This window comes from Oryctolagus cuniculus, chromosome 4 (assembly GCF_051225735.1).
Source record: "Oryctolagus cuniculus isolate XC-2025 breed Fujian yellow rabbit chromosome 4, ASM5122573v1, whole genome shotgun sequence".
Classification (NCBI taxonomy): Eukaryota; Metazoa; Chordata; class Mammalia; order Lagomorpha; family Leporidae; genus Oryctolagus; species Oryctolagus cuniculus.
This window is the reverse complement of record NC_142870.1, coordinates 1229138-1256910: the sequence shown is the minus strand read 5'-3', so window position 1 is coordinate 1256910 and position 27773 is coordinate 1229138. Positions and strand designations below refer to the sequence as shown.

The 27773-nt window shown below is 67.5% G+C and overlaps 2 protein-coding genes across 8 annotated transcripts in view; one reads left to right on the top strand and one right to left on the bottom strand.

Annotated features, from left to right (window-relative positions):
* Positions 1-8501, top strand: part of COL18A1 (collagen type XVIII alpha 1 chain) — an 85124-nt gene extending 76623 nt beyond the window's left edge. For all 3 annotated transcript variants that reach the window (XM_070071757.2, XM_070071756.2, XM_070071755.2), the window contains exons 25-41: positions 49-123; positions 712-738; positions 925-978; positions 1259-1333; positions 2213-2281; positions 2770-2812; positions 3131-3193; positions 3686-3729; positions 3911-4042; positions 4353-4497; positions 4576-4649; positions 4893-5021; positions 5647-5679; positions 6695-6940; positions 7222-7419; positions 7501-7616; positions 8136-8501. In XM_070071757.2, the coding sequence (XP_069927858.2) occupies positions 49-123; positions 712-738; positions 925-978; positions 1259-1333; positions 2213-2281; positions 2770-2812; positions 3131-3193; positions 3686-3729; positions 3911-4042; positions 4353-4497; positions 4576-4649; positions 4893-5021; positions 5647-5679; positions 6695-6940; positions 7222-7419; positions 7501-7616; positions 8136-8346 (1734 nt within the window). In that variant the 3' untranslated portion in view covers positions 8347-8501. The remainder of the gene's footprint in view (positions 1-48; positions 124-711; positions 739-924; positions 979-1258; positions 1334-2212; positions 2282-2769; positions 2813-3130; positions 3194-3685; positions 3730-3910; positions 4043-4352; positions 4498-4575; positions 4650-4892; positions 5022-5646; positions 5680-6694; positions 6941-7221; positions 7420-7500; positions 7617-8135) is intronic.
* Positions 8502-9762: 1261 nt separating this feature from the next.
* Positions 9763-26765, bottom strand: SLC19A1 (solute carrier family 19 member 1). 5 transcript variants are annotated; one of them, XM_070071761.2, is made up of 6 exons: positions 26673-26765; positions 22630-22866; positions 18732-19497; positions 18453-18642; positions 15603-15744; positions 9763-10430 (listed from the first exon to the last, which is right to left on the bottom strand). In XM_070071761.2, exons 2-6 carry the CDS (start codon positions 22828-22830, stop codon positions 10116-10118), a joined length of 1614 nt encoding a protein of 537 aa, XP_069927862.2. In that variant the 5' UTR covers positions 22831-22866; positions 26673-26765; the 3' UTR covers positions 9763-10115. The 5 variants fall into 5 exon arrangements, with proteins under 5 accessions (XP_069927862.2, XP_069927859.2, XP_069927863.2 ...); XM_070071758.2 differs by having other exon boundaries at positions 26571-26740; XM_070071762.2 differs by lacking the exon at positions 26673-26765 and adding an exon at positions 26074-26413 and having other exon boundaries at positions 22576-22866.
* Between the last annotated feature and the right edge of the window lie 1008 nt (positions 26766-27773).

Sequence of the window (27773 nt, the reverse complement as noted above, 5' to 3'; positions counted from 1 at the left end):
GGCATCTGATGCATGACCCCCGCTGGGACCCCCACCCTGCCATTCCAGGGTGAGAAGGGGGAACCCGGCAGCATCGTCAGCCCTGATGGCCGAGCTCTGGCCCCCGCCCAGAAAGGAGCCAAGGTGAGGGCCGCAGCCCCTTGTCCGCCGGGGCGTGGGGAGTCTGGGAGCCTTGGAGATGGGCCTAGTTCCTCTCCCGAGTGGGTTCTGGAACCTTCTACATGCAGCCTGGGTTCTATCGCCCTTCTCTGCCCACCTCTGGTAGCCGCACCCTGTGAGCCACTACCCCCAGAGCCCACGCTGGGAGGCAGAGGGACTGGGGCCCCACGCCTGCACCAGCTCCCCTGCCCGCGCTGGGCCCTCCTGTGCGAGAAGGGGCCCCGGGTGCCAGCTGCAGCCACCCTGCTGGCGGCAGCCCCCGGGGAGCCAGAGCCTCCAGGTGGGTGAGTGTGGGCTGGGGGAGGGGCCCAGGGGGCTGTGCCTTCCCCACCCCGGCTTCTTTACATCTGAGAGGGCCCGGGGTAGCCCAGCCAGGATGTCACAGGGCAGGGCCCCGGCTGGCCCATCTGTGCACTCACCTAGACTCATCCCGGGCCCAGAACCTTCCCCTGCAGGCGTGTCCTGCCTCCCCTGGGGTGCAAGGCCCCTGGGGTGGCAGCCGGTGGGGGCTGGGCTGCGGCTGCCTGACCCTGCCTCTTGTTTCCCATTCAGGGCGAGCCGGGCTTCCGAGGACCCCCGGTGAGTGGGACACACTTCCTTTGTGCACCGGGTGCTGTGGTCGCCTTGGACACATGTGGGGCTGGCTGTGGGGCCAGCAGCACGGGGGCTTCTCCCTGTGTGGCTTCGGACCCCCACCCAGACTCAGCGGGGCAGGGCGGGGGCCCCCACGGCCTCTGCTCACCCCCAGGCTCTCCCTCCCTGCAGGGCCCGTACGGACGTCCTGGGCACAAGGGCGAGATCGGCTTCCCTGGGCGGCCGGTGAGGACGGGGGTGTCTGGCGGGGCCTGGTGGGTAGAGGGGGCCCAGGGCAGGGCAGCTCTCTTCCCCGTGTGGCAGAAGGGACATTCTGGGCCTTCCAGACAGGAGGGGCCGTACCCCAGAGGAGGCTGGGTGGGGACAGGAGCTATGGGGCCAGTCCCCTCCCCAAAAGGGTTCCCGGGCAGGAAGCAGCCGAGCAGGGCTGGAGCAGGCTGGTTAGGAGCCGCCAAGGGCAGGCGCTGGGGACCCCAACCCCTCCCGCCCCTGTGCTGTGTCCCAGGGCCGCCCCGGGATGAATGGATTGAAAGGAGAGAAGGGGGAGCCGGGGGACGTCAGCCATGGACTTGGCATGAGGGTGAGTGTCCCATGGGGTCGGGCAGGGTCCTGCAGCTCATCTGAGCAGGGCTGCTTCCATGTGACCACGCCCTGCTGGTCCTGACACACTCACACGTGGGGGTGCACACACACCTACATGTGTGCGTACACATGCATGCTTATGTGCACACAGTACACACACACCTCTGCATGCTTGTGTGTGTGCCTTCACACATGTGTGCAACACGCCTCTGCGCACACAGGTGTATGCACTGGCGTCTGTGTGTGCACACGTGCTCACGTGCGCACCACACAGAGCCCCAGTCCCCCAGGACCCGAGGACCTGGGCATGCCCCTCCACGGTGGCTCCCGTCAAATCCAGCAGTGACTGCTGCTTCGTGAGCCCCGCGTTTGTTCTCGTGAGCGGTGGGGCCAGGCATTCCCCGAGGCTGTGCCGTGGAGCACGAGAAGACGCACAGCCCCAGGGGGGTGGCTGCTCTGGCTGCCCCTGAGGTCCCACCCTCCCCCAGGTGCAGGACGGGCGGGAGGCCCGTTCCGGCCGGCCGGACATGCGGTGGGAGGGAGGCCCGTTCCGGCTCCTCAGCCTCGGTGGAGGCTGCTTCCTCCTGGCTCACGGCCTTCAGGGCAGGGCTTCTCATGCGGTTTGCCCCTCCCATGAGCAAATCCGCCAGCCCCGTGATGCTTCCCACGCTAAGGCCTCTTAACTGGGCGCTGTCGCCCCGGCGCAGTCATCTCGGGGCTCCAGGTGCTCAGCTCCCACCTGAGGGCAGGAGAGCCTCGCCGTGCCCTCTGGGAGCCGGGGACCCGTGTGCTCTGGTCCTGTTGTGAATGACCGGCTCAGTGATCTGCTGATGTCCAGCGATGCCCCCACTCACAGCGCTCTCTGTCCCCCACGCAGGGAATGCCCGGCCCCCCAGGGCCCCCAGGGCCCCCAGGCCCCCCCGGGACACCCGTCTATGACAGCAACGTGAGTCACCCATGTTTCATGCCCCCTCTTGGGAGCCCCGCCTTCCTCTCCCCATCCCCAGGGGCCTCTGGGATGCATCTGGGACAGTGGGCAGGCAAGCCCTCGGGGCTGCAGCCAGTTCAGGCCGGAATGATGAGGACTCCTACATGCCTGAGCCCGGAGGGGGCTGGGTGGGTGCGCCCATTTTACCAGGCCTGGGAGGTGGGGTGACCCTGAAAGGCAAATGTGTCATGACCAGGACTCTCGACCATAGGTCTGTATCTCCTACCTCCACCCCATCTCTCTGGAAGGGGTGCCAGGCCCCCAGTCTGGGGAGGGGGTGCCAGGCCCCTGGTCTGGGGAGGGGGTACCAGGCCCCCAGTCTGTCTGGGGAGGGGGTGTCAGGCCCCCAAGTCCGGGGAGGGCACCATGGGGCCTTGCAGAGGTGGTCGGAGTTTCCGGGCTGGGCCTGGTGGCCGTGGCCCCCAGCACTCTGTCTTTCTCTGCAGGCGTTTGTTGAGTCTGGTCGCCCCGGGCCCCCAGGACTGCCAGGTGAGGCTCCCGTGGGGACGCGTGCTCCAGGGTGGGGACGAGCAGCCCCCACACCACCCTGTGCTGACCTGGGTGCGGGCCCTTGAGTGCCCTGCACGTCCGTCTCACCCCACCCCGGCCAGGCAGGACGTGACGCCCTCGCTCCTGAGCAGGGGTAGCAGCAGCCCCCTCCTCCCTAGGCCGCTCTGCCCACCACATCCGTCTGACGCCCCTCCCTGGTCCTCACATCCTGAACACACAGCGCCTTGGGGGTCAGGAGCATGTGGGGGCGGGGCCCTGGATGAGCACCCCACAAAGGGCAGGGGTCTCTTCCTTCAGGGCTCCAGGGACCTTCGGGACCAAAGGGTGACAAAGGAGAAGTAGGCCCCCCGGGACCAGCAGGTGAGCTGCCGGCGTGGCCCCAGCCCCGGAGGGAGGCAGCCCCTGCCTGGGTCATGGAACCCTGATGACACCTGGATGTGAACACCTGGTCAGCCTCCCAGCCACAGGCCCAGGCTGGGCAGACCCCGCAGGATGTCCCATCATGCCCTGTGGGGGAGGGGCATGGCTACCCCTCCACAGCCCAGGGCCGGGCCCTGCTGGGCACCTCCGAGAGGAGGCAGCACCGCTGTGGGCTGGTCCCAAGGGGCATGGGTGGCCAAGGGTCAGCAGCCATGGCCCCTGTGTCCAGGGCGTCACCAGGGGCTGTGCCCACCCGACGTGGACTCTGTGCTGAATTCCGCAGCCTGGGCGGCCGGGCTGCTCGCCTGACAGCCCCTGCCTGCTGGCGGGAAGCTCGCCCCGGCTGCCGACCCTGCGGTTGCCTGTCCTGGGCGGGCGGCGGCAGCACTGCCCTGAGACCCCAGCCTGGCCTCTCCCCCTCCCTCTCTGCAGGGCAGTTCCCGTTCGACCTCCTCCGCCTGGGGGCTGAGATGAAGGTGGGTGGCGTCGTGGTCCAGCCCGGGGAGGGAGGCTCCTGAGGTCCCTGGCAGGCAGCTGGCGTCCTCGGTGGAGTGGGCTTTGCCTGTCCCAGCCACCTTCTTCCTGATGCGGGCCGCAGAGCCCCGTCCTGCAGGGTGGGAAGCCCAGGCCACCTCTGACCAGCATTTCCACCCACAGGGCGAGAAGGGGGACCGAGGGGACGCTGGACAGAAAGGCGAGAGGGGCGACCCTGGGACCGGCGGCTTCTTTGGCTCCAGCGTGCCCGGCCCTCCTGGTCCCCCCGGCCCACCGGGCTACCCCGGGATTCCGGTAAGTCCGGCCCCGGCCAGCCTGAAGGTGCCGTGGACGGCCCCGGAGCTCCGCCGCCCCTCGCGGTCCCCTGGCTTTGCCCCTGGGATGGGAACCCCAGGGAGCCGTGGCTCCGTGTGTGCCTGGGGCACGGGGCGGGCGGGGCACACGTTGGGGCACCTCGGCTCCACGGTGAGGGGCGATGGTGTGGACTGGACCAGGTTTCCCAGGCAAGGAGGTGACCCGTGGCTCGGAGGCCTCGTCCACTGTGTGCCTGCCCCCACTCTGGGGACCTGCGTCACGATGAAGCTTGTTTTGTCGTTGTCCTTAGGGTCCCAAGGGGGATAGCATTCGGGGCCAGCCCGGCCCCCCTGGACCGCAGGGACCCCCTGGCATCGGCTACGAGGGGCGCCAGGGCCCTCCTGGGCCCCCGGGACCGCCCGGGCCCTCCTCATTCCCTGGCCCTCACAGGCACAGTAAGTCTACAGGCCCGGCTGGTGGCCTCCCCCGCCACCGTGTGGCCCTGTGGTCCCATCCCAGTTTCTTTCCTGTAGCTGTCAGCATTCCTGGCCCACCAGGCCCACCCGGTCCCCCAGGACCCCCGGGAACCCTGGGCGCCTCCTCAGGCGTAAGTATCCTGGCCCCCACTCCCTGTGCCCCCAGACACGTCCTGTCCAGCCGGGGGCCACGTGAGCTCTGGTGTCCACAGTGGAAGTGGGGTGGGGGTGGCCAGGTCCCAGGGCTCAGGCACCTCGAACCTCTGTCCCCCTCTTGCCCAAGGCAGCCCCAGAGAGGCCCCCAGCCTGTCCGGCCCCGGGTCACGGCAGGCCATGCCAGGCAGCGGGGCCCACACCGGGTTTGGGTTCGGCAGGTGAGGGTCTGGGCCACCTACCAGACCCTGCTGGACAAGGTGCACGAGGTGCCCGAGGGCTGGCTCCTCTTCGTGGCCGAGAGGGAGGAGCTGTACGTCCGCGTCCGCAGCGGGTTCCGGAAGGTGCTGGTGAGTTCTGCAGCGCCGGCCCCTTGGCACGCCCGCTGTGCTCTCAGACGAGCTGGGGGCGGCCCCAGGACCTGCCCTGCGCACACAGCGACTGTCACATGTAGGGGGCTGCCACGGACATTCACCCAGGCGCCACCCACACCCGCGCAGCAAGGCCGCTGGCACCCAGGGGGCCCCTGTGCTCAGCACCTGCCCACTGCCACAGGTCCAGTGTCCTCAGCACCAGGGGATGCACCGTGGCTGCCCCGTGCAGGTCCTGGATGCACACTGGGGGCCTCTCGGCCGTGGTCGGCCCTCCCTGCACCCCCAGGATCTGCCATGGGGACCCCTAGGGAAGGGCCTCCTTTAGGTGGCAAACGTGACAGGCGAGGCCCAAAACGGCCATCACGCCCTCGGCGCCTCCATCAGCACCCGGGACCCCGAGTTGACTCAAGTTGAGCTCCTCCCTGCTGTCACCGTCCCCTCACCAGCCCCCGGGGCCTGACCAGACCCTGCTGTGCTGTGGGCACGCAGTGCCGGGCCCTTCCTCTGGCCAGGGCAGGCTGCCCGCCCTGGCTCCCGGGGCTCCTTCGGGGGGAGGCCCAGGCCAGAGCTTGCTGGAGTGACCCCTGCTCTTTCCTTCCAGCTGGAGGCCCGGACGCCTCTCCCGCGAGGGACGGTAAGGAGTGCTTTGTGTTGGGACATCTGAGACAGGGACAGCCAGGACACGGGTGGGGCGTGCTGGAGCCCAGGGTGTGGGACCCAGGTCAGTCCACGAGGGAGGAGCCGGGGTCACCAGGACAGGCAGGCACCTCCCTCTCAGCCGGCCACCGCCCAACCAGAGCGTCCACCACCCTCCCCGGGCTCCACGCGCCCTGGACCCGAGTCTTGGACCCCCGGCCTGCGGGCATCAGCACATCCTGGGTGGACGGTGCTGCTCCCTTGCTTTGAAATCCCGGCAGGAGCAGCGCAGGAGGGAAGAGGGCTCATTTCGGGGATTATTCTGGAAGTTAACGGCCCAAGACCCGGCAGCCGCAAGCAGCAGGCAGAGGCGGATGTGGGCGGCGCGCTCTGCCTCTTCAGCCGTGCTCTCCTGCCATGGCCAGCCGAGGTTCAGTCGTGGGGCTCTAGCTAGCAACCCCCAACCCACGCCAAGCCCCCCTTCAGACGCAGGGCAAGTCACCCTCTGATCCAGGGCCACGGGCATTCACACGTCAGCTGCTAACATGAGACTCGGTTCAAACCGGACACACCAGGCGGGTGGTTTGCCGGGTGCAGCAGCAGATGGAGGGAGACGTCTACATCTCCCCGAGAGCCGCCTGTGCAGGGGGCCCCTGGGGGTGGGAGCCCAGTCAGAGCCGAGTCAGGCCTCCATGCAGTCACGGCCCCCGGGACGCGGCTGTGCCAAGGCAGACGGCCCAGCAGCAGGCGGGGGCTGGGGTTCGGACCCGGATGGAGCAGGAGCACAGGACCTGAGACGTTGCTGCTGCTGGCGGCAGGAGCCCTGGGATAGGCAGCAGAGTGCAGGCAGCAGGAGGCCTGGGCCAGCGGGGTCAGGGGCCGTGAGGGTGTCCCCACGCACCCCAGGGGCGGGGGACAGCACCCTTCCTACAACAGCCCCAAGGAGTGCAGGTGGAGGTGGCGTCCCAGGTGGGCAGCCTTGCCCACGGGCACCCTGGTCTCTCCACTCGCAGGACAACGAAGTGGCTGCCCTGCAGCCCCCCGTGGTACAGCTGCAGGAGGGCAACCCCTACCCCCGTCGGGAGCACTCCTACTCCACTGTGCGGCCCTGGCGGGCAGATGACATCCTGGCCAACCCCCCACGCCTGCTGGACCCCAAGCCCTACCCCGGGGCCCCACACCACGGCGCCTACACACACCTCCAGCCCGCCCACCCCACGCCCTTGCCCGTGCACCTCCACCAGGACTTCCGGCCGGTGGTGAGTGCCCCTCAGCCCTGACAGTGGCTATCAGTCCAGCCCAGCACCTGTCACTGTGGCCGAGGAGCAGTCTCTGCTCGGGTCTTGGAGGCCACGGGACAGCAGAGGTGACAGCACTGGGCCGGGAGCCCTGGTGGAGCCTCAGCTGCTCACAGGGCAGGGTGGTGGGGCCACCCCCGGGTGGGTGCACAGCGCCCGAAATCCCCCCGCTGCTGAGGCTGAGGGGCCTGGCCAGCCGGGGGCCCGGGCTTGGCTCTGACAGGCGGCGCATTTCCCCTCAGCTCCACCTGGTGGCGCTCAACAGCCCCCTGTCGGGCGGCATGCGGGGCATCCGCGGGGCCGACTTCCAGTGCTTCCAGCAGGCGCGGGCCGTGGGGCTGGCCGGCACCTTCCGCGCCTTCCTGTCCTCGCGCCTGCAGGACCTGTACAGCATTGTGCGCCGTGCCGACCGCGGGGCGCTGCCCGTGGTCAACCTCAAGGTGCGTGGGCCTGTCCTGGGGACCGGGGCGCCCTGTGCCCGCCCCCTGGCCAGTCACGAGCCCCACCCGTGTGTCCCGCAGGACGAGGAGCTGTCCCCCAGCTGGGAGGCCCTGTTCTCAGGCACCCAGGGCCAGCTGAGGCCGGGAGCCCGCATCTTCTCCTTTGACGGCAGGGACATCCTGCGGCACCCAGCCTGGTGGGTCATTCCCCCCTCCCCTTCCCCGAGACCCCCAGCAGGAGGTGTCCTGTGACTTCAGCGTGGCCCCCGAGGCTGCGGCTTGGAGCTGTGCTCACCCCATGCCCAGCCCGGGTGTGGCCGAGCCTGCCCCTGGCCTGGGCCGATGGTCTGCGTTGACAACGGCCCAGGGGCCTGTGCCTGAAGTGGACAGGCGAGCCGGGCTGCTCTCACAGCTCCAGCGCACCTGGGCGCCTCTGCCAGCCTCCTGCTCTCAGGAGCGCCTGGGGAGGACAGGTGCAGCCCAGGGGCCGTCCTGGGTGGGACCCCAGCAGGGAGGCAGCTGCAGCCCTCTTCACTGCCTGAGGGGGCCCAGGCTGAACCCCAACACCCCCTCCCTCCCACCAGCAGCAGGGGTGGACGGTACTGTCCACCCTCGCGCCCCCCCAAGCTTCCTGCTGCCACCTACTCTGTCCCAGGCAGGGGGCGCTCTGCCCCAGGTGTTTCTGGGGGTGCCTGACGGCCAGCTGAATCCCACAGGCCCCAGAAGAGCGTGTGGCATGGCTCGGACCCCAGCGGGCGCAGGCTGACCAACAGCTACTGCGAGACGTGGCGGACAGAAGCGCCGACGGCCACAGGCCAGGCCTCGTCGCTGCTGGCGGGCAGACTGCTGGAGCAGACGGCCGCGAGCTGCCACCACGCCTACGCCGTCCTCTGCATCGAGAACAGCTTCGTGACCTCCTCCAAGTAGGGCCGAGCTGGGACGGCCGAGGCACGCACAGGTGGCCGCGGACGGCAGGCAGGCGGCAGGGGCCGCCGGTGCCCCCGGGGACCGTTCCTGTGTGCTTCACGTTTCATGTAATCCTCAAGAAATAAAAGGAAGCCAAAGAGTGTATTTTTAAAAAAGTTTAAGACACAAAGCCTGATGTACACTCTTTCACTCTGCCCCTGGTGCCCTGCCCAGCCCCCCACCCAAACCACCATGGCTCCCCCAGCGCCAGGTGGCACCCGGGACAGCTCCCTCACCCAGGTGGGGCACGCCACCTCGCCCCTGCGGCGGCCCCGGCGGGAACGGGTCCCCAAGCTCGGCACCCCCATAGCCGAGCCCCGGCCAGCAGCAAGGCCGCTGGGACTCCCTGACACCCAGGGCCCGCGTCGGGCCTCCGCCCTACACCGGGCCCACGCGTGACACAAGATCATATCCAGAGCACAGCGTGACCCAGAAGCCCCGACCCCACGCCCAGTGCCCCTCTCCCTGGGAGCCCGGCTGCTCCGTGATGGGCTGCCAAGCCCGCGGAAGTGCTGGCTTTGTAACCGTGGGATGTGATGCTGTCCCAGACGCGCGCTGAATAAACCCACCTTGCCTGGGACGCTGGGCCTGCAGGCCTCACTGTCAGAGCCTCGTCCCCTGCACGGAGGCACAGGTGGCTGCCCGCCCGCAGCCAGCTACCACACCCCGCAGCTCCTGTTTCCCACAGCAGGCTTGGGAAGGCTGGACCCCAAGGAGCCACTCAGCACACACATGGGGCGGGGCCTGCTTCCCGGGAAGGCTTCATCAGAGGCCCCCAGCCCGAGTGCAGAACCCGCCACCTGCCCTGGTAGTTGGCTCAGAGCCATCACGGGCCCAGGTGCGGGGGCTGGGGTGCAGATGGTGAAGGAAGGGGGGGTACTGGCAGAGCCTAGCCCACGGGGTCCTGGGTGGGCAGGGGGCTGGTGTGGGGGGTCCTGCTCCATCCCTGAGGGCTGCCCTCCTGTGATCCCGGCCCCTGCCCCATGTGACCATGGGCGCCTGTGACTTGGGGTCCCTGGCCCACGCCCCCAGCACCACAGTCGCCCAAGGGTCCCTAGGCACAGCTCCAGAGCCCCTCCCCAGGCAGGCCTTCTCTGTCCTGAGGGGCACCAGGGGTCCCTGGATGGAGCCAGGCGGGCACCTGCCCCTCCCCCAGGTCCACGGCCTGTGTGCCACATGGGATAAGCACTGCCGATGCGGCCGGCTCCACCCTCGGGCACGGAGGCTCCTCCCAGCGCCGACCAGCAGGGCCGGCTCATCCACAGGCCTCTGGGGCTGCGGACCCCTCAGCCACGCAGGAAAGCACGCGCGAGAGCCCAGCGCAGCCCGGCAGGCAGGGGCGTCCAGAGCCGCTGCCCTCACACACAACGCAGAAGCTGAACGTGGCTCCTTGTTTTATGTCGATTAAAAAAGATGACAGCGTTGTTCAAAAAGCAAGCACCTCGGAGGACATCATCACAGTTTACCCGGGGGTCTGTGGGCCGTGGGCCCTCCCCGGCCGGCGTCTCGGCACCGTGGCAGCCCCCAGCCCCAGGCGGAAGGAGGCTGGGGGACACGGGAAGCCACTAAGTGCTCCTGGTCCCGGCCGCACGGCCAGCAGCTGCCCCGGGCGCCCGCCACAGTCAGCCAGGGCCGAGGCGAGCAGCGCGGGGACGCAGTCACATCCGAGAGTGGACCTGGACGGCGCCGGCTGGGACAGGTCCCGTCTGTGCTGCCAGCACACGGGCAGGTCAGGCCTTGGCCTCGGGCCCCGGGGCCTGCATACCGTCCTCCCCGCGGTCGCCCGGGAGCAGCGGAGGGGCCGAGCCCTGCAGATCTCCCAGGGCCGTGTCCTGCAAGCACAGCGCCTGCGCAGTCCTCTCAGGGGTCCGCAGCTCCTCCACGCACAGCGCCTGCGCACTCTGCTCCTCGGGGCTCCGCAGCTCCTGAGTCACGGTGGGCACCGGCTGGCCGTGGCGGTGCCGGAAGTGCCTCAGGCCATCCATGACGGCCCCCAAGACGTAGAGGGCGGACAGCACCAGGAAGTACATGAAGTAGACGAAGAACTGGAAGAGAGGCGCAGGGGCGCGGGCTGGGGTGCGGCCGGCTCCCGCTGCACCCCGCCGCCGCACCTCCCCCAGTGCCCATCACTGCCAGGACAGCCCTGGGTCTCCGCCCCGGGTGTGCCCTCCACCAGGGCGCCCGCTGGCAGCCGCCGAGTCCCTGGGCTGCCGAGAGCTGCAGGAGTGGGACCTTGGGGAGGGGAGGACAGGGGGGCGGGGAGGACAGGGGGGCGGGGGGACAACGGGCTGCTCCCTGCACCCACCCACAGCCTGAGACCCGGCAGCCCGGCGCTAGCTGTGGCAGAAGCGGAACAGCAAGGACAGCCAGGCGTCTGCGAGTCGAGGACGCGGACACCGCCCGCACCCGCCGCCTCCCCCTCACGCCCACCCCCAGGCCCCGGTCAGCTCTGCGCCCACATGGCCGGAAGGCCCCTCTAGGACAGCGAGCTCTGCCGGCCACCCCGAGTCTGCCACCCACACCCCCCTGTCCCCACCACAGTCCGGCAGTACGGCGGGGGAGGCCGGGGCCCCACGACCCGGCGCCAGCTCGCTGGCTGGCAGCTGCCCCCTCACCCACCCCTGAAGGGCCAAGGGGACCCCAAGGGGACCCCAAGGGGAGCCGTCGGAGTCAGAAATCGCTTGGCGTGTTCAGAACTTTTGAAACCAAAGGACAAACTCGCGGCAGCTGCTGCCAGGCGCGCAGGGGGCTGAGAGCCGGAGACCCCGACCCAGCACTGAGCTCGGGACGGGGGCACGGAGAGGAGAGTCGGGGGCGGAGGCCGGGCAGCAGGCAGCACCCGGAGTTCTGCACAGGGAAGACCAGACCGAGAGGGGCGCCCCCGCACCGTGGGCCCGTGACCGACATCCGGCGCCTGGGCTGGGGGCTCCGGTCGGGGCGGGAAGGGCTGAGAGAGCCCCGGCTGAACATGCCCCAGAGCTGGCAAGAGACAGCAACGTCCACATGCCCTGTGAAGGTCAAGCCCCAGCACGGCCAACGCCACCACCATGCCGACACACGGTGCCGCACGCCGCCACCATGCCGACACACGGTGCCACACGCCACCACCATGCCGACACACGGTGCCACGGACCACCACCATGCCGACACACGGTGCCGCACACCGCCACCATGCCGACACACGGTGCCGCACACCGCCACCATGCCGACACACGGTGCTGCACGCCGCCACCATGCCAACACACGATGCCACATACCGCCTCCAAAGGCCCAAAGCAAGGAAAATCTGACTTCATGAGAAAAACACGCCACTCTGGAGGAACAATCCCCAAGCGGCTCATCACCAGAGCTGTGACGGCCATGTGCACGTGTGGCCACGCCTCCTGTGTGCAGAACGGACGCCGGGACCTGGCAGCCAGGACAGGAACCTCCAGGAGGGGGAGGGAGGTGAAGAGAAGACGCCACAGAGTCCGACCCCAGCAGAGCCACCAGACAACGGGAGGGCGTTCTGAACTCGGGAGAACCGACGCAGGAGGAGCAAAGACACGGCAAAAACACGGGCAGGAAACAGCCGTCCTCCTTCTCCAATGTGCCAGCCGGCTCGGGTGCCGAGACAGCACACGGGTGCCGAGACACGGCACATGAATGATGAGACAGCACACGGGTGCCGAGACACACCGCACAGATGCCGAGACACGGCACACGGGTGCCGACACACAGCACATGGATGCCAAGACACACACCCTACCACTGCCTCACATGGACCTGTGTCCATTGTGGCCATCTGGGGAGTGAACCAGCGGATGGAAGACCTCTCTTCCTGTCTCTCCCTCGCTCTCTACAGCCATGCCTCTCAGATAAATAAACAAGTCTTATAACTTCCATGCCAAAACTGAGCCATTCATCACCTTTGAGCCTTCCGGCTAAGATCGAGTGTAAAAAGTTGAAACCCATGCACCGTTTTTTCAAAATGCTTATTTCCCACCAATTCTCTGAAAAGCCCCCAGGGGGCGCCCAGAGTCTACCTCGAGGGGAGCTGGATTCTGAGCCAGGGGCGGGATCTGACCCAGCTGACCCGACACAGGACACCGGCAGCTGAATGCTAAGCTGGAGGCCCGCCCTGTGGACACGGAGGTAAAGCGGCACACGTGAGGCAGAGTCTACACTCACATGGTGAGGTCACGAGCGCCCAGCGAGAAGGCGCACTAAGAATACACCAGATGCACAGCAGGTCCGCCAGAGTGCAATTCTGAAACAGTGTGCAAGGAACACGCTGGAGGGCTCACACACGTGCACATATACACACACACATGCATAAACATGCGTGCACGTACACACGTGCAGACGCATGCACACACACATGCACCTAAACATGCATGCACACACACACACACACAAACCTCAAAAGTAAAAAGTAAAGGGAAAGTAAGACAGCAGCAGACCGTGCTCCTGGTATGTGAATTACGCGGAATGTGCACGGCCTGAACACGGGCACCGGCAGAGTGGAGTCTGACGCCTGCTGTGTACAGAGACTCGCTCCAATCTAAGGAGCAGGCGGGCTGAAGGGGGGGACCCACAACTCACAGACAAGCAAGGGAGCACAGGCGTGAGACGGCCCCCTGCTGAGCAACACGCACCAGCCGGCGGCGCGAGCACCGGGACCTCAGCCCCCAACGCACAGCAGCAGAGCTCCAGACGCGGGCAGAGCTGGGACGGCCTGCAGTGACGGTGAGGCGAGGAGCCCCCACCACGCCTGGGGGCCCGGCCCTGCTGCTCAGCGACAGCACAGGACAGAGAAGCTGCAAGACAGACGCAACAGCCTCTGTGGCTCGGCATTCATGCTCAGCCTCCTCTGTGGCTCAGCCTCCTCTGTGGCTCAGCCTCTGTGGCTCAGCCTCCTCTGTGGCTCACCCTCCTCTGTGGCTCAGCCTCCTCTGTGGCTCACCCTCCTCTGTGGCTCGGCCTCTGTGGCTCACCCTCCTCTGTGGCTCACCCTCCTCTGTGGCTCGGCCTCCTCTGTGGCTCGGCCTCCTCTGTGGCTCGGCCTCTGTGGCTCAGCCTCTGTGGCTCACCCTCATCTGTGGCTCGGCCTCTGTGGCACACTTTGCTCAACAGCTGAACCCACATTCTTCCCGTGTCCACACAGCAAATGCCAGAACAGACAGATTTAAAAGGACAGAAGCTACAGTGTGCATTATCACAAAAGAACCAAACAAGAGACCAGTGACAGAGAGATAACAAGAAAACCTCAAAACACTGTGAAATCGTCATGGGTCAAAGAGGAAGCCTCGAGAGATTAAAAACAAAAACCCTGCAGTGAATGAGAACAAACTCACAGACACAGCTGCCGAGAGCAGCACCGAAGTCTCGGACCCACAACCGAAGCTCTCACTCAAGAACTTTCCAGAAAAGGCACAGGCCTAAAGGAAGCAGCAGGAACTAAAGTTTGGAGGAGGCGGGAGTCACACAGGTTGGAAGAAAGGAACTCAGCCGTCCGTCTGCACATGACAAACATCTACACAGCTCCAGGACTGCGGGCTCAGGTGCCCACCCAGTGCCTGCACTGCCCCCTCCCCAACCCCCGTGTCCCCGTACGTGGAGCCTGGGCCTTGCAGGGAACAATCGCCTCACGACTCCTCAGAGACACAGCACCAGGGGCCACAGGGAGCTCAGACACGGCACCAGGGGCCACAGGCAGCTCAGAGACACGGCACCAGGGGCCACAGGGAGAGGCCCGGGAGGACCCCAGGCAGCTCAGAGACATGGCACCAGGGGCCATGGGGAGAGGCCCACAAGGACCCCGGGCAGCTCAGAGACATGGCACCAGGGGCCACGGGGAGAGGCCCGGGAGGACCCTGGGCAGCTCCCAGATCTGGAGGCCTCGGGCCGGCCCACTCACCGCCCTGCCTTCCGAGGTCAGGTGAGCGGCCTGGCCGTGCTCCTCTGTGGGCTGCCCTAGCTGATGCAGACAGCAGAACTAGAACGGTCTCACGACTGCTCAGAAACGAACACCTTTGTAAAACCAGCAGGACATGCCCGTCACGGTGTGCGGTGAACTACACGATGCTGAAGGAAATCAAAGGAAACCTAAAGAAAGGCGCCGTGCGGGGACGGCGTTGACGTCGGCGTCCATCCTGCCAGAGCTGAGACTGGCTGCCCACGGCTCCCGGCAGAATCCCCGCAGGAACTCCCGCAGACACATGCCAAACACGCCCAGGAGGCAGACGCCGGCGGCTTCTGAGCTTTGGCACTGGGAGGAATGGGCCCACTGATTCCAGACCATTCCACAAAGCTTTGTAATGAAGCCACGGCCCGGGCTCCCCTCATAGCCGGCTCGTCACCGAGCCTCAGCACAGGGGCCTCTGCAGGGCTGGGGCCGATGGGCTGACGCAGAGGCAGCGACGGGGGAGCGGTCAGCACCTACCCTCAGTCTCGGGGGCTGGCCCTCCCTGCCCTCTCCCGAGCAGACGATGCAGGGACCTGCGCCAGCGGGACGTCTGCCCAGCCCCACTCACTGCTCCTGCGGGAGCGCAGCCAGGCCACTCGGTCAGCGCCCATGGGACCTGAGTGGCCAGCACGTGGCCACCCACGGGGTGGAGCAGGGCCCGGCCACCAGCCTGTGGGAACACGCCAACAGCTGGCTTGGGCTGCGAAAGGGCCTCAAAGGCAGGAGACCCTGTCGTCCCCGCCTAAGGGAGCCACGTTTCTCAGCAGGGACAGCCCAAGTGCTGAACGCCAGCTCTGCCCCAGGACTCCCGGGTCAGCTCCAGTACACTGAGCATAAGAGCCCAAAGGCCACACCAGTTGGGCAACCTCAGACCCAGAGCCCTTGGGCACCTGCCCAGTGAGACGAGGCCTTGTCCCGCCAGGCGAGGACTCTAGCCAAGGGCATCTGTCCAACCACAGGCTGGGCAGGCAGGTGGGCAGTCAGCGAGCAGCCCAGTAACCACCCCTCCCTCTGTGCTCACCACGTGCTCAGAGATGTGGTGTGGCTGGGACCCCCAGCACTGGATGCGCGAGGTCCTAGCGGCCTCACACCTGGGCCCAGGGTGAGCAGCACAGGTGGAGCCTGGGCAAGCAGAGGCGTGCTCATTCCATGTCCACCCAGTGCCCAGGTCAGGCTGCACCCACCTCCGATGGGCCCCAGCCCACCCCATGGGGACGTCCAGCCCGCCCTCTGCCTGCCTCCCTCCCCAAGGGAGAGACGGAGCACTCACCTGCTCTCTCACGGCCAGGCCAAAACCCCGCTTGTCCGAGACAATGAGGGTGATGATGGTCTTGAGGATGGTGGCGAGGAAGGTGTTGATGCCGAAGACCAGGGCGCAGAGCTCCTTGGACAGAGAGGACGCGATCTGGAAACTGGGCGGGAGGGCAGGCAGGCGGGCTCAGCCTCCTGCAGGACGGGGGCCAGGCCAAGAACACAGGGCGCGCCCGGCCCCGGGACCTGCGAGGAAGCCCGGGGAACCCCAGAGCTGCACAGCCCCTCCCAGGGCCCCAGCCCCACCTCACCCACAGGCTCAGCATGGACCCGGGGTACAACCCTGCCTCTCAACGGGCCCCGCCCAGAGGTGCAAAGCCGGCCCTCACCCCGCCTCTGTGGACAGCAGCCCAACACCAAAACTTGGTGCCCAGGACAAGCGCCTAAGGCCACACCAGGCACCATGTCCCCCAAACTCGAGACCACAGAGGCCAAGGAAGGCAGAGGCACAGGGCTCCTGAAGTCTAACCCATGGCACAGTTCACAACCGTCACAATGCCCTCCAGAAGCTTCCCGTGGGGCACGCACAGTGTGTGCAGTGGGGCTGGCACAGGCTGCTCCGCTTCCCACCCAGCTCCCTGCCGAGGGCCTGGGAAAGCAGCCTGGGAGACCCGGGTGGAGCTCCTGGCTCCAGCCTGGTCCAGCCCTGGCCGTGTGGCCATTTGGGGAGTGAACCAAGCTGATCTCTCTTTCGTCCTCTCTGTGTAACTCTTTCAAATAAGTAAATAAATCTCAAAAAAAAAAAAAAAAAAAAAAAAAAAAAAAAAAGAAGAAGAAGAAGAAGAAGAAGAAGAAATGTCTGGAACGAGGGCCTCCGTGGTTGAACAGTCAGCAACTCAGGGAGAGGCCAGAAAGACAGCGGGGACAGAAAGCAAGCGCGGGTGAATCCAGGCCAAAGGGCGAGGCGCGGGCTGCTGGGCCAGGCAGGAGAATTAGCATCTGAATGCAGTTCCAAAGTCCCCGCTAAAGAAAAGGGAACTGGACAAGACCTGCTCTCAAGTTCATCTGAAGAATAAATAAAAATACCCAGGAACCCACTGGAAAGGACGGCGGGGACGCGGGCCCCAAGGGCAACGCAGGCAGGCCAGGACCCAACAGGCCCTGGGGCAGAGCTGCAGGCCAGCCCGGAGCACTGTGGGAGTGGACGCAGTCACCGTGGGGACCACACAGACAGGGAAAGCCACGGTCGGCCGTGAGGCGGCAGCCCACTCGGGTCAACAGGGGGAGCAGGTGTGGCACAGCAGGCATAGCTGCCACCTGAAGCCACTTCCCACTCAGCTCCCTGCTACGGCCTGGGAAAGCAGAAGACAGCCCAAGTGCTTGCGGCCCTGCACGCACGTGGGAGACCCGGATGGAGCTCCCGGCTTCGGCCTGGCCCAGCCCTGGCCATTGCGGCCATCTGCAGAGTTAACCAGTGGGTGGAAGACCTCTCTGTCTCCTTGCTCTCTGTGTAACTCTCACTTTCAAATACACAAATGTATCTTAAAAAAAAAAAAAAAAAAAAAAAAAAAAAAAACAGGAAAGAGCAGCGCGGAGGCCAACGGCCACTCCAGGCACAGCGGGAATCAGCCTGGCACTCAAGCCGCCCCAGGTCAGCGCTGCGCTGGCTGGAGGGTGCCCGGGGCCACCCCGTTTACCCAACGCCTTCCAAAGCGCGACCCTTTGACCTGGCCTTGTCCTCCCAGGAGCCCCGGGAGGGAGGACACTGTCAAACGCAGGAGATTCGCCCCAGGCCCGGCTGCCAGGGCTTTCCTACCGAGGGTCTGACCTGGCCCCAGCAGATCCCAGGCTGGCTCCGGACAACACCCGGAGGGCAATGCAGAGCTGGAGTCCTCCTTATCTGAGGCCCTGCCCTACCAGAGGAAGCAAGCTGACAGCCACCAGCAAACAGCCCCAGCCGCCTTTCCAAAGTGCCCACAGGCTGGGAGAGGTGGGAGGTGAGCGGCAGGGCAGGGTCAGCCTGCAAAAGCCCAGCCCTGGGGCTGTGCAGACGGTGGTCTGGAGCCTACAGCTGGGAGCACAACCCAACAGCCCAGGGGCCTGGCCAGGGCGAAGCCACAGCAGGCCGTCCTGCCCGGGAGCACTGGCTGCAGGCACAGTGGCCTGCAGGGGAGCCTGCACAGGGGTCAGGGGGTCTGGAGGGCAGCAGGAGGTGCTCTCAGCCCAGAAGGGAGGGGCGCGCCCTCGGGGTTGGGCTGGGACGCCAGGCTCAGAGGTATCCCAGGGGGAAGCGAGGCCCAGGACGGGGAGAAGAGGCCAGAGCCCATCAGGTGGGGCAGAGTGCGGGCTGCGGGGAGCAGGAGCCTGCGTGTGCCTGGTCTGTATGCACGTGCTGCGTGAGCTGAGCATGCCCTCTCCCGACCAGCCCGGGAGGGGCCCCAGGAGCAGGGGTGTGTGTGTGTGCGCGCATGTGTGTGTAGGCACATGTGCACATATACATGTGTGTGTGTGCATGTGCGTATGGACTGCGGGACTGGAGGCCAGGCAAAGAGCACCAAGGACGTGCTCAGGGAAGGGCTGCGGGACCCAGGCAGGCGACCTCGGCCGCTGCTGGACACCCCGGGGGGTCCCGGAGTGAGCAGTGCCGGGGGGCGGGGACTGGGTCAGCTCTAGGTGGGGCTGCAGGGAGGACCCAGGCTGGGGACCGGGGTGGGGGGCAGAGCCTGGGCTGCCCCTGTGGACACCCAGGCAGGTGCGCTGTGGACCAGCAGGCAGGGGGCACCGGGGGCCTGCTGCTTGGACGAGGGAGGACACGCCTCAGCTCAGGCCCCTGGCGCTCCCCGGGAGCCGTCCAGCAGCCCCGACTCACGTGGCGATGGGCACCAGGAACTGGTAGGCGCCGCGGAAGAGAACGAAAGCCACGTAGCACAGCCAGATGCTGCTGTAGGTGCTGAGCAAGACCAGCCCGGCCTGCACGGCCGTGACCCCCGCGATGACCAGCTTCGCCCACGAGGCCCAGCGGATCTTCAGGAAGCCCGCGGCGAAGGACGTGATGGCACCTGGGGGGAGCGGGCGCTCAGGGCCAGGCGGGCGGCGACCCCTGGGGGCACGAGGGGCCCGACCCCCGGGTGGGCCGGGCTGCACGTACCCAGCAGCGTGGAGGCGGCGTCGGTGGCGCCGTTGTAGGCGAGGGTGCTGTCCGTGGCCTGGGACACCTCACTCCACAGGATGTGCACGTAGTACACGATGAGGTAGTAGCCCGTGGAGCTGAAGACCCACCAGAGCGACCAGAGGCGCAGCTGCGGCTGCCGCAGGCTGGCCGCCAGCTCACGCAGCATGCGCACCAGCACGCAGTCCCCGCAGGAGGCCAGCGCGCGCCCCAGCTTCCCGCCCGCGCGCCGCCCGGCGCCCGGGTGCATCCGGTCCAGCTCGGAGGGCGAGGCCCCGCGCACGGGCGCTGGGCGGTGGAAGAAGAGGCTGCGCTTGGGCCGCTTCAGGAAGAGGGCCAGGCCCAGGCTGAAGACGAGGAAGGCCAGCGAGATGTGGTTGAGCGTGGTAAAGGACAGACTGGCCGCGGTGACCAGCAGCTGGCCCAGCACGGAGCTGGTGAAGACGCCCAGCAGCACGGCAGTCCGCGAGTAGCTGGCCATGCGCTGGTACCGCTCGGGGCGCACCAGGGAGAAGATGTAGGAGGAGTAGGCGATGCGTGCGGCCATGGTCACGCTGTAGAACAGCTCCATGAGCTGCATGTGCACCACGGTGCGGCCGAACAGCAGCAGCAGCCACACGCACACGTAGCTCAGGCCCTGCAGCACCAGCACCGGCGTGTAGCGCAGGTAGTCCGTCAGCAGGAAGACCGGGACCAGTACCACCATGTAGGAGTAGGACAGGACCGGAATGATCTGGTTGGTCACCTGCGGGCAGGCAGGGGCCAGGGCCCTGTGAGCCACCGAGCAGGGCCCCGGCCACGTGAGCCCCGCCCCGGGCTCCCTTCACTGCCGCTTCACACGCCCAGGGCCCAGGGGGTCGGGGCACCAGGCTGAGCGGGCAGGGCTGGCCTGGGTGGCGGCCGGGGGCGGCAAGGGGAGGAAGTCGCCAGGGAGCTGGCGACCACCACAGAGATAACCACTGTTGGCTGCGGGTCAGACCGCAGTGCCCACCCTGCTCGTGTTTAACAGGCGGACAAGTTGGATTTCACCTGGAATCTGACAGCGTGGAGAGAGCTGCAGTCAACCCTGCCCCGACACGGAGCTCCAATCCTCACGGAGGGGAGGGGCGGGAAGGCCAACGGCCCCGTGGCCTGGGCACCACGCCCTCACACCACCCCCCAGAGCGAGCTTCAGGCCAGTCCGGTCCCAGCTGGCACACAGCCCACCCCCAGCAGCTCCCCCTGCCCGGGTCCTCTGCACAGCCACGACTCACAGAACACAGAGCTGGGCGTGACGGGCACTGCTGCCTGGGGGACAGAGGTCAGGACGTGCCCGGGCCGTGCTCAGACGGGCACTATGACTAAAGTCTCCACACGCGCAACGAGCCAGCCGGCTGGGGACCAGCGCCACTGGCACCTGGGGGAGGCTGGGCTGTGTGAGGCCCAGCTCCTCGGCCTTGCCCCTCCCCAGGGATGGGAGTGGGAGCCACATCAGGCTTGGCTGAGTCTGGGTGGGCTTGCAACGGACGCACAGGTGGGCCCTGGCCATCTCAGGTCCACCGAACTCGGGCCTTACGCTTGTGCCAACACGGGCCACCATGGCCCCAAGAAGCCAGCAGGCACCTCAGCTCTGTTTCACAGTGGGAATCTGAGCCCTGCGCTGGAGCAGACTTAGCCCCCGTGGGCCACGCCAGCCACACAGCCTCACTCCGGGGTCAGCCCCCGTGGGCCAGGCCAGCCACACAGCCTCACTCCGGGGTCAGCCCCCGTGGGCCAGGCCAGCCACACGGCCCCACTCAGGCGCTCATGTCTGGCATGCCCAGGGCCCGGTGGCCACCCTGAGCTGGTGAGCAGGACTCCAGGCCCAGGCTTGGTAGGGAGACCGCACGTGGAAAGCCTCTCTGAGACTTGGAGGGGGCTGCCATGGGGTGGCTGCCCTGCACCGGGAGGCCTGGGTCTCCCCGGCACCGTCCTGTGCACGTCAGGACGCGCTCAGTGCAGGCCAGGTACCCAGGGGCCAGGCGGCCGTGCTGGGCCAGAGCGCACTGCTCCGGGCAGAACCCCGGGGACAGCCCACAGCCCCTCAGTGGAGGCACGCTTGTGCTCGGCAGGGGGCGGGGTCGCTCTTGTACTCCTGCGGGTTCCAAGGAAGCTGCGCAGAAGCGTGAGAACCCCCGAGTCATCAGGCGCAGGGACCGCAGGGGACACGGCCGACTCCACGGCCAGGGCACAGGGCAGAGCCTGCAGCCCTCAAGGACTTCCATCAAAGCCTGGTGGGAGCAGTGGTCAGGCCCATGCGCCCGGAGAGGGGTGGCCTGGGCCCTCATCTGAAGTGATGGACGCCTCCGGCAGCATGGCCTTTGGCACCGGATTCCTGCGAGTCAGGGAGGAAACCAGCCAGCCCCCGGAGAACGAGCAGCTGAGAGCCGGCCAACGCCCGCCCGCTCTCTCGGCTCTCAGATGGGCAGAGACACAGGCCACAGCTGAGCCCGGGGAAGCCACCCTGAAGGTGAGCAGGAAACTCAGCCACGTCCAGGGCCCACGCAGAGAATTCCAGAACGTTCCCTGAACCCAGCCCCTGAGGAGTCTACCGTGGTCCTCGTACCCAAGCGTCCCTGCACAGCTCACGCCGCCCCGTGAAGCAGCAGGCGTGGGAGAACGTCCCCACACGCGTGAGGCCCCTCCCGCCACAGCAACCACAGGCGGCCTCGAGATTCACCTCCACGGCAGGCTGACCTGTAATCGGATGATTCCGAGTGGCTGCGAGTGATGGACGCAGCCAGACGGGCCTGGAGGAAAAGGTCCCCATCCCCGCTAGAAGCCGGGGTTCCCTCCCGCAGGTGTGACCGTGGGAAGACCAGGCGGAGCAGCGGCACAGCGTCCCCAAGGTGCTCCCAAGACAGCACGGACAGGAGCCTCCCGGTCACACCCAGCAAGGACAGGGCTGCCCCGGACCCCGCACCGCCCCAAACCAGAGGGCTGAGGCCAGGAGACCCACCCCGTGTAGAGCCCCTCGCATGGATCCACTCCTGGAACCCACTTTTTCATCGGCGAGTGTGCGACAGGAGCAGGCAGAGGGGCGGAAGACATCTCTCCGCGTGGCTTTTCTTGTATCGGAGGCTCCGCACACAGGCCTCCCCAGAACCGCAACATGGACAGCGCCTCCGCTGACAGCAGCGAGGCTGCTAGGGCACTGCCGCCAGCCCCAGCCTCCACCCTCAGGGGGAGCCTAGGGCCTCCCCTGGGAAGGGACCAGGCCCCAGGGGGCCGTGCTGGGCAAGGGTCACACACCATCAGAGGGGCCAGTCACAAGGACAGCACTTCCTGGTTTCCAAGTGGGACAGTGCACATGACTCCACAGTTCCAGGATCTGCGAGGGGCAGGGGCTTCCCTCAGAACATGGGGGTGGGTCCGGCCAGAGGGATGCGGTGCCGAGGCTGGGGGCTGGGAGCAGGCGGGGTCCGTGAGACGCCCCACCGGCCTTCTCTCCGGGGACACGGCAGGTCCAGGAAGGAAGCCCCCCAGGTGGCCTCAGCCTGCCCTATGCTGATCTGAAGGCCCCAGCAGGCCCCCGTGTCCTGGCTGAGTCAAAGGAAAATCCCAATACTCTCTTTAGGCAAACAGCTGCCAAGTCTCTGCTGGAAGCAAGCGCCCACAGGGCCGGAACAGCCGAGCGCCAGCCTGGCAGGGGCAGCGGGGTGGGGGCAGCACCCTCCCCTGAGCCCGGAGCAGGCGCGGGCCCGCTCGCTCTCTCTGCAGGATCTGCTCCTGCCGGGTGGAGCCTGCCGCGGGGACACAGGGCCCAGCCGGTCCCAGGGCCCCCTCGTCTCACGTGCCCACTCACCTTCTCCGGCCTCCGCTGTCACCGCCCGCCCGCCCGCCCGCGGTGCCCACGTGCCTGAGGCTGGCTGAAGTTCTTGCTAGGCCCCAGGAGGTAGGGCGTGATGAAGCTCTCCCCCGGCCGCATCTGCGCCATGAAGCCGTAAAAGCAGAGGTAAGACACCAGGCACTGCCAGGACTGCAGCTCGCGGCCCGGCGCGGGCTCCGGCACGGGGTCCTCGGGCTTCTGCTTCTCCACCACCTGGCCGGAGGGCGCCATGCTGTGGCCTTGGGGGACAGGCAGGTGACGGTCCACCTGGAAGGCAGAGCTCAGAGTCAGGGGCTCGGCAGGCAGCCTGTGGTGCCCCCACTTCCCAGGAAGTGGCTCAGCTGGGAGGGCCCGGCCTCCCGCCTGCCCAGTGAGGATCCAGCAGCAGCCTGCGGATGGCCCAGGGCCCCAGAGCCCAGGCCCACGTGCTCACGCTGGGCGGGCAACCTGAGGGTCACGGGAGCTGGGTCTGTGGGAGGCCAGGGCCCCGGACCAGGCGGGCACCAGCGCCAGGGTCTCCAAGGAGAAAGAAGGAAGCCACAGGGGGGCAGACAGTGTTGATTAAAACCAGATTAATTAACTGACTGACCGAAATCCATTCACAAAATGAAAACCTTGGTCTGGGGGCAGCGCAGACGTAGCTCGGGGGCTGGGTAGTGCGCAGCTGTGGCCCCAGGCTAGGGTCTCTGGCCAGCAGGCGCCCCTCCCGGGGTCAGCAGCGGCCACGCAGCCTGGGCCAGGTCTGTGGGAGCTGCTGCTGCTGTCCTGAGGTGGCCCAGGCGGGGGCCAAGCACAGGGCACAGAGGCCCTGGGGACAGGTCCCTCCCAGCCCAGCACAGTTCCGGATGGCGCTGGAGGCGAAGTCCGCCATGACGCAGAGGGGCCTGAGCGCAGCCAGGGTGGGAAACGGGATGGCAGGGGGCACAGCAGAGGCCCAGAGCCGAGCCGGGGCCCTGGGGTCCGGGGCAGGATGTTCCCTGATGAGAAGCAGCCAGAAGCCTGGGCTCGGAGCAGAGCTGACATTCCATGCTAGGCCTGTCCAGCCCAGCACCCCGCGCCCACCTCACAGGAAGGCCGCGCGTCGTCCGGCGGGTGGGCACATATTGGGGCTGCCTCGTTCAGGCCGGGGAAAGGCTCGGGTGCCAGTGGGCCGGGGGCGGGGCAGGAGCACAGCCAGATGCTATACACCGGGCACCCAGCAGCACTCACCCTCCTGCTTCTCCCCAACGTGCCCTGGGTCTGCCGGGCGACCTCGCTCTCAGAGGCCGAGCCTGGTGCAGTCCCCGTGCCCTGGGCTGACCCAGGGGTGGGCAACTCTCCCTGCGCTGGGACGGTGTCCATGGCGGGGCTGGATCTGGGGCAGCCTCCCCACCTCCCAGTCCTGGAGCAGGGACACAGGGAGCTCCCAGGCAGGAGCGGTTTCAGAGGCCCCGCACCCAGGGCCCCGCACCCAGGGCCCCAGGCCCGGGGGCCACCCTTGCTGGAAGAGCTCCTACCCCATAGGAAGTGCTCCTACAGGCCAAGGAAACTGGGGTGAGCTGCAGGGACCCACCAAGGGCGGACCAAGAGTCCCAGGGGCCACAGAACCATCAGACCTGCTCTGGGATCCCCTCCCCAGGCTCCATTTCTGTAACAAAGAAAAACTCCAGGACAATAGGGCACCCCTAAGGAAGTAGGAGCCTGGGGGCGCAAAGGGAGGGCGCTGGGAAGATGCTGGCGTGGACAGCAGGCGCAGCAGGGGCCGAGTTAGGGACAGGCCGCACATTCTCAAAGGGACAGATGAAAACACACAGCCCAGCGGGGAGCCTGCTGCTGCCATGGAAACCAGCTCAGAGGTCACTTCCCCAAACCTGGGGGGGTGCTCGTGGGAACAGCTGGGAGGGAGCGCGAGCTGAGCAGGCCACAGGCCCACTCCCGGCCAGGGGAGAGAAGCACAGCACCCGGCATCGACAGCAACTGCACCGACCCCAGCCAGGCTGCACGGGCAAGAGTTTAACCAAGCTCTCATCACCGGCAGGCCCGGCAGCCCCGCCCGAGGCCCCTGGCCCCAAAGCTGCAGGCAGGAGCGTGCCTCACTCGGCGTCACCTGGAACCCCGGGAGTTCTGGAACCCAGGGAGAGTTCTGAGCAGTGCGAACCCCTCATTTTCTATTCCCCATGCCTCACCCCCTCCCTGAGGCCCCCAGACCTGCCAAGCGGCACTTCTGAAGTGGCAGTGACAGCTCCCTGGGGACCTGCCCACGGGTCTGTTGGAAGGCCTGGGAGCAGCCAGGGTGCTGTCCTCTAACACAGCCCGCGCTCAGGACGCCCACGTGTACGCAAGCAGGTGCAGCCCACCCAGGGCTAAGGGCCCAGACGGGGGAGGGGGAGCCAGCCAGGCCCCGAAACACACAGGGCTGGCCTGGGGGAGGGCCCACGGGCCCCTGTGGAGCAAAGGGGAGGGGGCTGGCCAGAGGTTTAGAGGGGGCCTGCTTGGCGATAGCCCCAAACTGCCCCCTCCCCCTCAGCTCCAGCAGACCCCAGCCTGAGCCTGCCCCTCCGTGTGTCACCTGGGGACGCTGGGGACCCTGGGCCCTGTCACAGTGGGCTGTGACAAGTACTCACCCCGCCTCCTCTGGAATTGAGCCCGCACCTGCCCAAACCTGCACCAGGAGGGCCCTCCCCACAGGCATGTGAGGGTGCCCACAGGCCCCCAGCCCCAGGGTCAGGCGGGGGGGGGGGGCGGGCAGTGGTTTTGTTTGTGCTAAGAGCCCTTCCCCCCAGGGCGGTGCCTGGGGCAGAGGCAGCAAACACTGGTGGAGAAGGAGCCCCCTCCGCTTCTGCAGGTGTCCCAGAGAGACAGCCGTTCCCGGCTGCACAAGGCCCCACCCCAGCCCAGGCGACCGAGCCCGGAGCCCTCCAGGAGCCTGCAGGGGCGCCCGGTGGGCAGCCTCCACGCTGGCCCCTCCCGCCCCACCCCCTGCTCACAGAAGGCATGGCTGCGGCAATGCTCACAACAGGTGTGGGGCAGCCCGGGCCAGCCCAGGTGGAAGAGCCCGTCATCCTCCCCAGGGCAGAGTCCACCTGCTCTTCCTAACACAGGCCGGGCCAGCCCGGCAGCCCCGAGAAACGCCGGGGTCCCTGTCCTGCGCTCCCTGCAGCAGAGGGTCGGGGAGGCTTCCCCCCAAGTTCCCTGAGCCCTGCATCCCAGCCTCCCGTGGGCTCGGGAGGGAGCAGCCAGGAGGGCCGCATGCGTGGACCAGGCCCTACCCCTTAGAAGGAAGGCTCTGACCGCCCCCCGCCCTGGGCCCCACTGCTCCCACTCGCCGCCTCTGGGGAGTGCGGGCACCTGGAGACCCAGGATCCAAACACAGGCAGCCCGGGCCAACCAGAGAGGTCCCTGCGCGTTCAGAACACCTGCCAGCGAGCAGGAACGCAGCCGGCCGCCCGACCAGTCCGGGCGCCTGGCTCGGGGCCAGCTCGCAGGTGGACTTACAGAGGCACTCTCCGAGAGGAAGCAGTGGCAGCGCCGCAGGGCAGTAGGTGAGCCGAGCAGGGCTCCTCAGCGCTCCCTCGGGGGAGGTCCCGTGGGCAGCGCCACCCGCATTCTGGATCCCAAGTCGGGCTTGGAGTGCACCTGCGTCCCAGTCAGGCCGGGGCTCCTGGACACGGGAGGAGCTCCGGAACGCCGGGGCGTGCCCGGGCCGCCCTCCAGCCTTCGCGCACGCAGGCGTGGGACGGGGCCATGGACAGGCCCCCAGGCGGCCAGAGGCGCGCGCGGGAGCCGGGCCAAGGGGAAGTCGTTCGGCGCCGGCAAAGCACGCGCGGCTGGCAACGCGCCAGCCCCAGCACGTGCTCCGCTCTCCCCGCAGCGCTGCGCCGGCGCCCACGCTAGCGGCCGACCGGCCTGGGGACAGGGGCGCTCGGCTCGCAGCGGTACTCCCGCGCGCGCGCAGCCCACCAGCGGGGCCCTAGTCCGCGACCCCCACTCACCAGGGCGCCGAGACCCCGCGCAGGCTCCGGCCTGCGCCCTCGCATCACCGCAGCGCGCCCACCCCGCACGCCCAGCAGTCCGGGCAGGCGCGGATGCGGTACCTGGGCTTCTGCTCAGGCGGCCCGGACACGCGCGCCGACAGACTACAAGGCCCACAAGGCAGCGCGGCGCGCGGGGTCCGCCGGGGCGGGGGCGGGGCCAGCCGGGACGGGGGCGGGGCCAGCTGGGACCGGGGCGGGGACTCGGCGGCCGGGTGCGCGGGCTCGTGGGCGCGCGTCCCGGTGACTCACCCTGGGCGGGACCCGCGCGGCCGGGGCGCGCTTTCCCGTCCCATCCCCCGGGACCCCGGCCGCGACCCCTGCCCGCTTACCTGGGCCAGCTGCCTGGGGGCCTCCTTTAGGTCCCGGCTGAGACGGCCCCACGCGGACCCTGGCCCCTCGCGCCCGTCGGCACCCCGCGTGGACCCCGGCCCCTCGCGCCGCCCCCGCCTCCGCCCCCTGACCTGGTCGGCAGGACTGGGAGGGGTCAGCCTCGGGCTTGGATGCGGACTGAGGCCCTTGACCACGCCAGGCTGGCCCACGTGCTTGGCTTCATCACCGACCCCTCGGGAATCCCACAGGAGCCCCCAAAATAGTCACGGATCACCGCTTCCCTGACCAGCAGGAGGAGGTGAACTGTGGAAACTCCACAGAAAAGCCTAGAGTCAGAAGTTGCCACTGTCTACAAAGTGAAAGTAAAATGGGGTCACTGCGGCGCCCGCACACCGGGTTCTAGTCCCGGTCGGGGCGCCGGATTCTGTCCCGGTTGCCCCTCTTCCAGGCCAGCTCTCTGCTATGGCCAGGGAGTGCAGTGGAGGATGGCCCAGGTGCTTGGGCCCTGCACCCCATGGGAGACCAGGAGAAGCACCTGGCTCCTGGCTCCTGCCATCGGATCAGCGCGGTGCGCCGGCCACAGCGGCCATTGGAGGGTGAACCAACGGCAAAGGAAGACCTTTCTCTCTCTCTCTCTCTCTCTGTCTCTCTGTCTCTCTCTGTCTCTCTCTCGCTCTAACTCTTGCCTGTCAAAAAAAAAAATAAAATAAAATGGAGTCACTCACGATACGCCGGGAGCCGATGTCAAGCTGAGCGCCGGCCATGAAGAGGCTCCTCCTCGGGCTGAGCAGACGCCCGGGCAGCCCCATAACCGGGCTGTGGACGACAACC

Coding starts and splice junctions, on each gene's coding strand:
- SLC19A1 (XM_070071758.2), bottom strand. CDS start 26,615: ATGCGAGGGCGCAGGCCGGAGCCTGCGCGGGGTCTCGGCGCCCTG. Junction 19,498..22,629: donor AGAACTTCAGCCAGCCTCAG/GCACGTGGGCAC, acceptor GCCTGCCCGCAG/GTGACCAACCAGATCATTCC. Junction 15,745..18,452: donor TTCCTGGTGCCCATCGCCAC/GTGAGTCGGGGC, acceptor CCTCCCGCCCAG/TTTCCAGATCGCGTCCTCTC.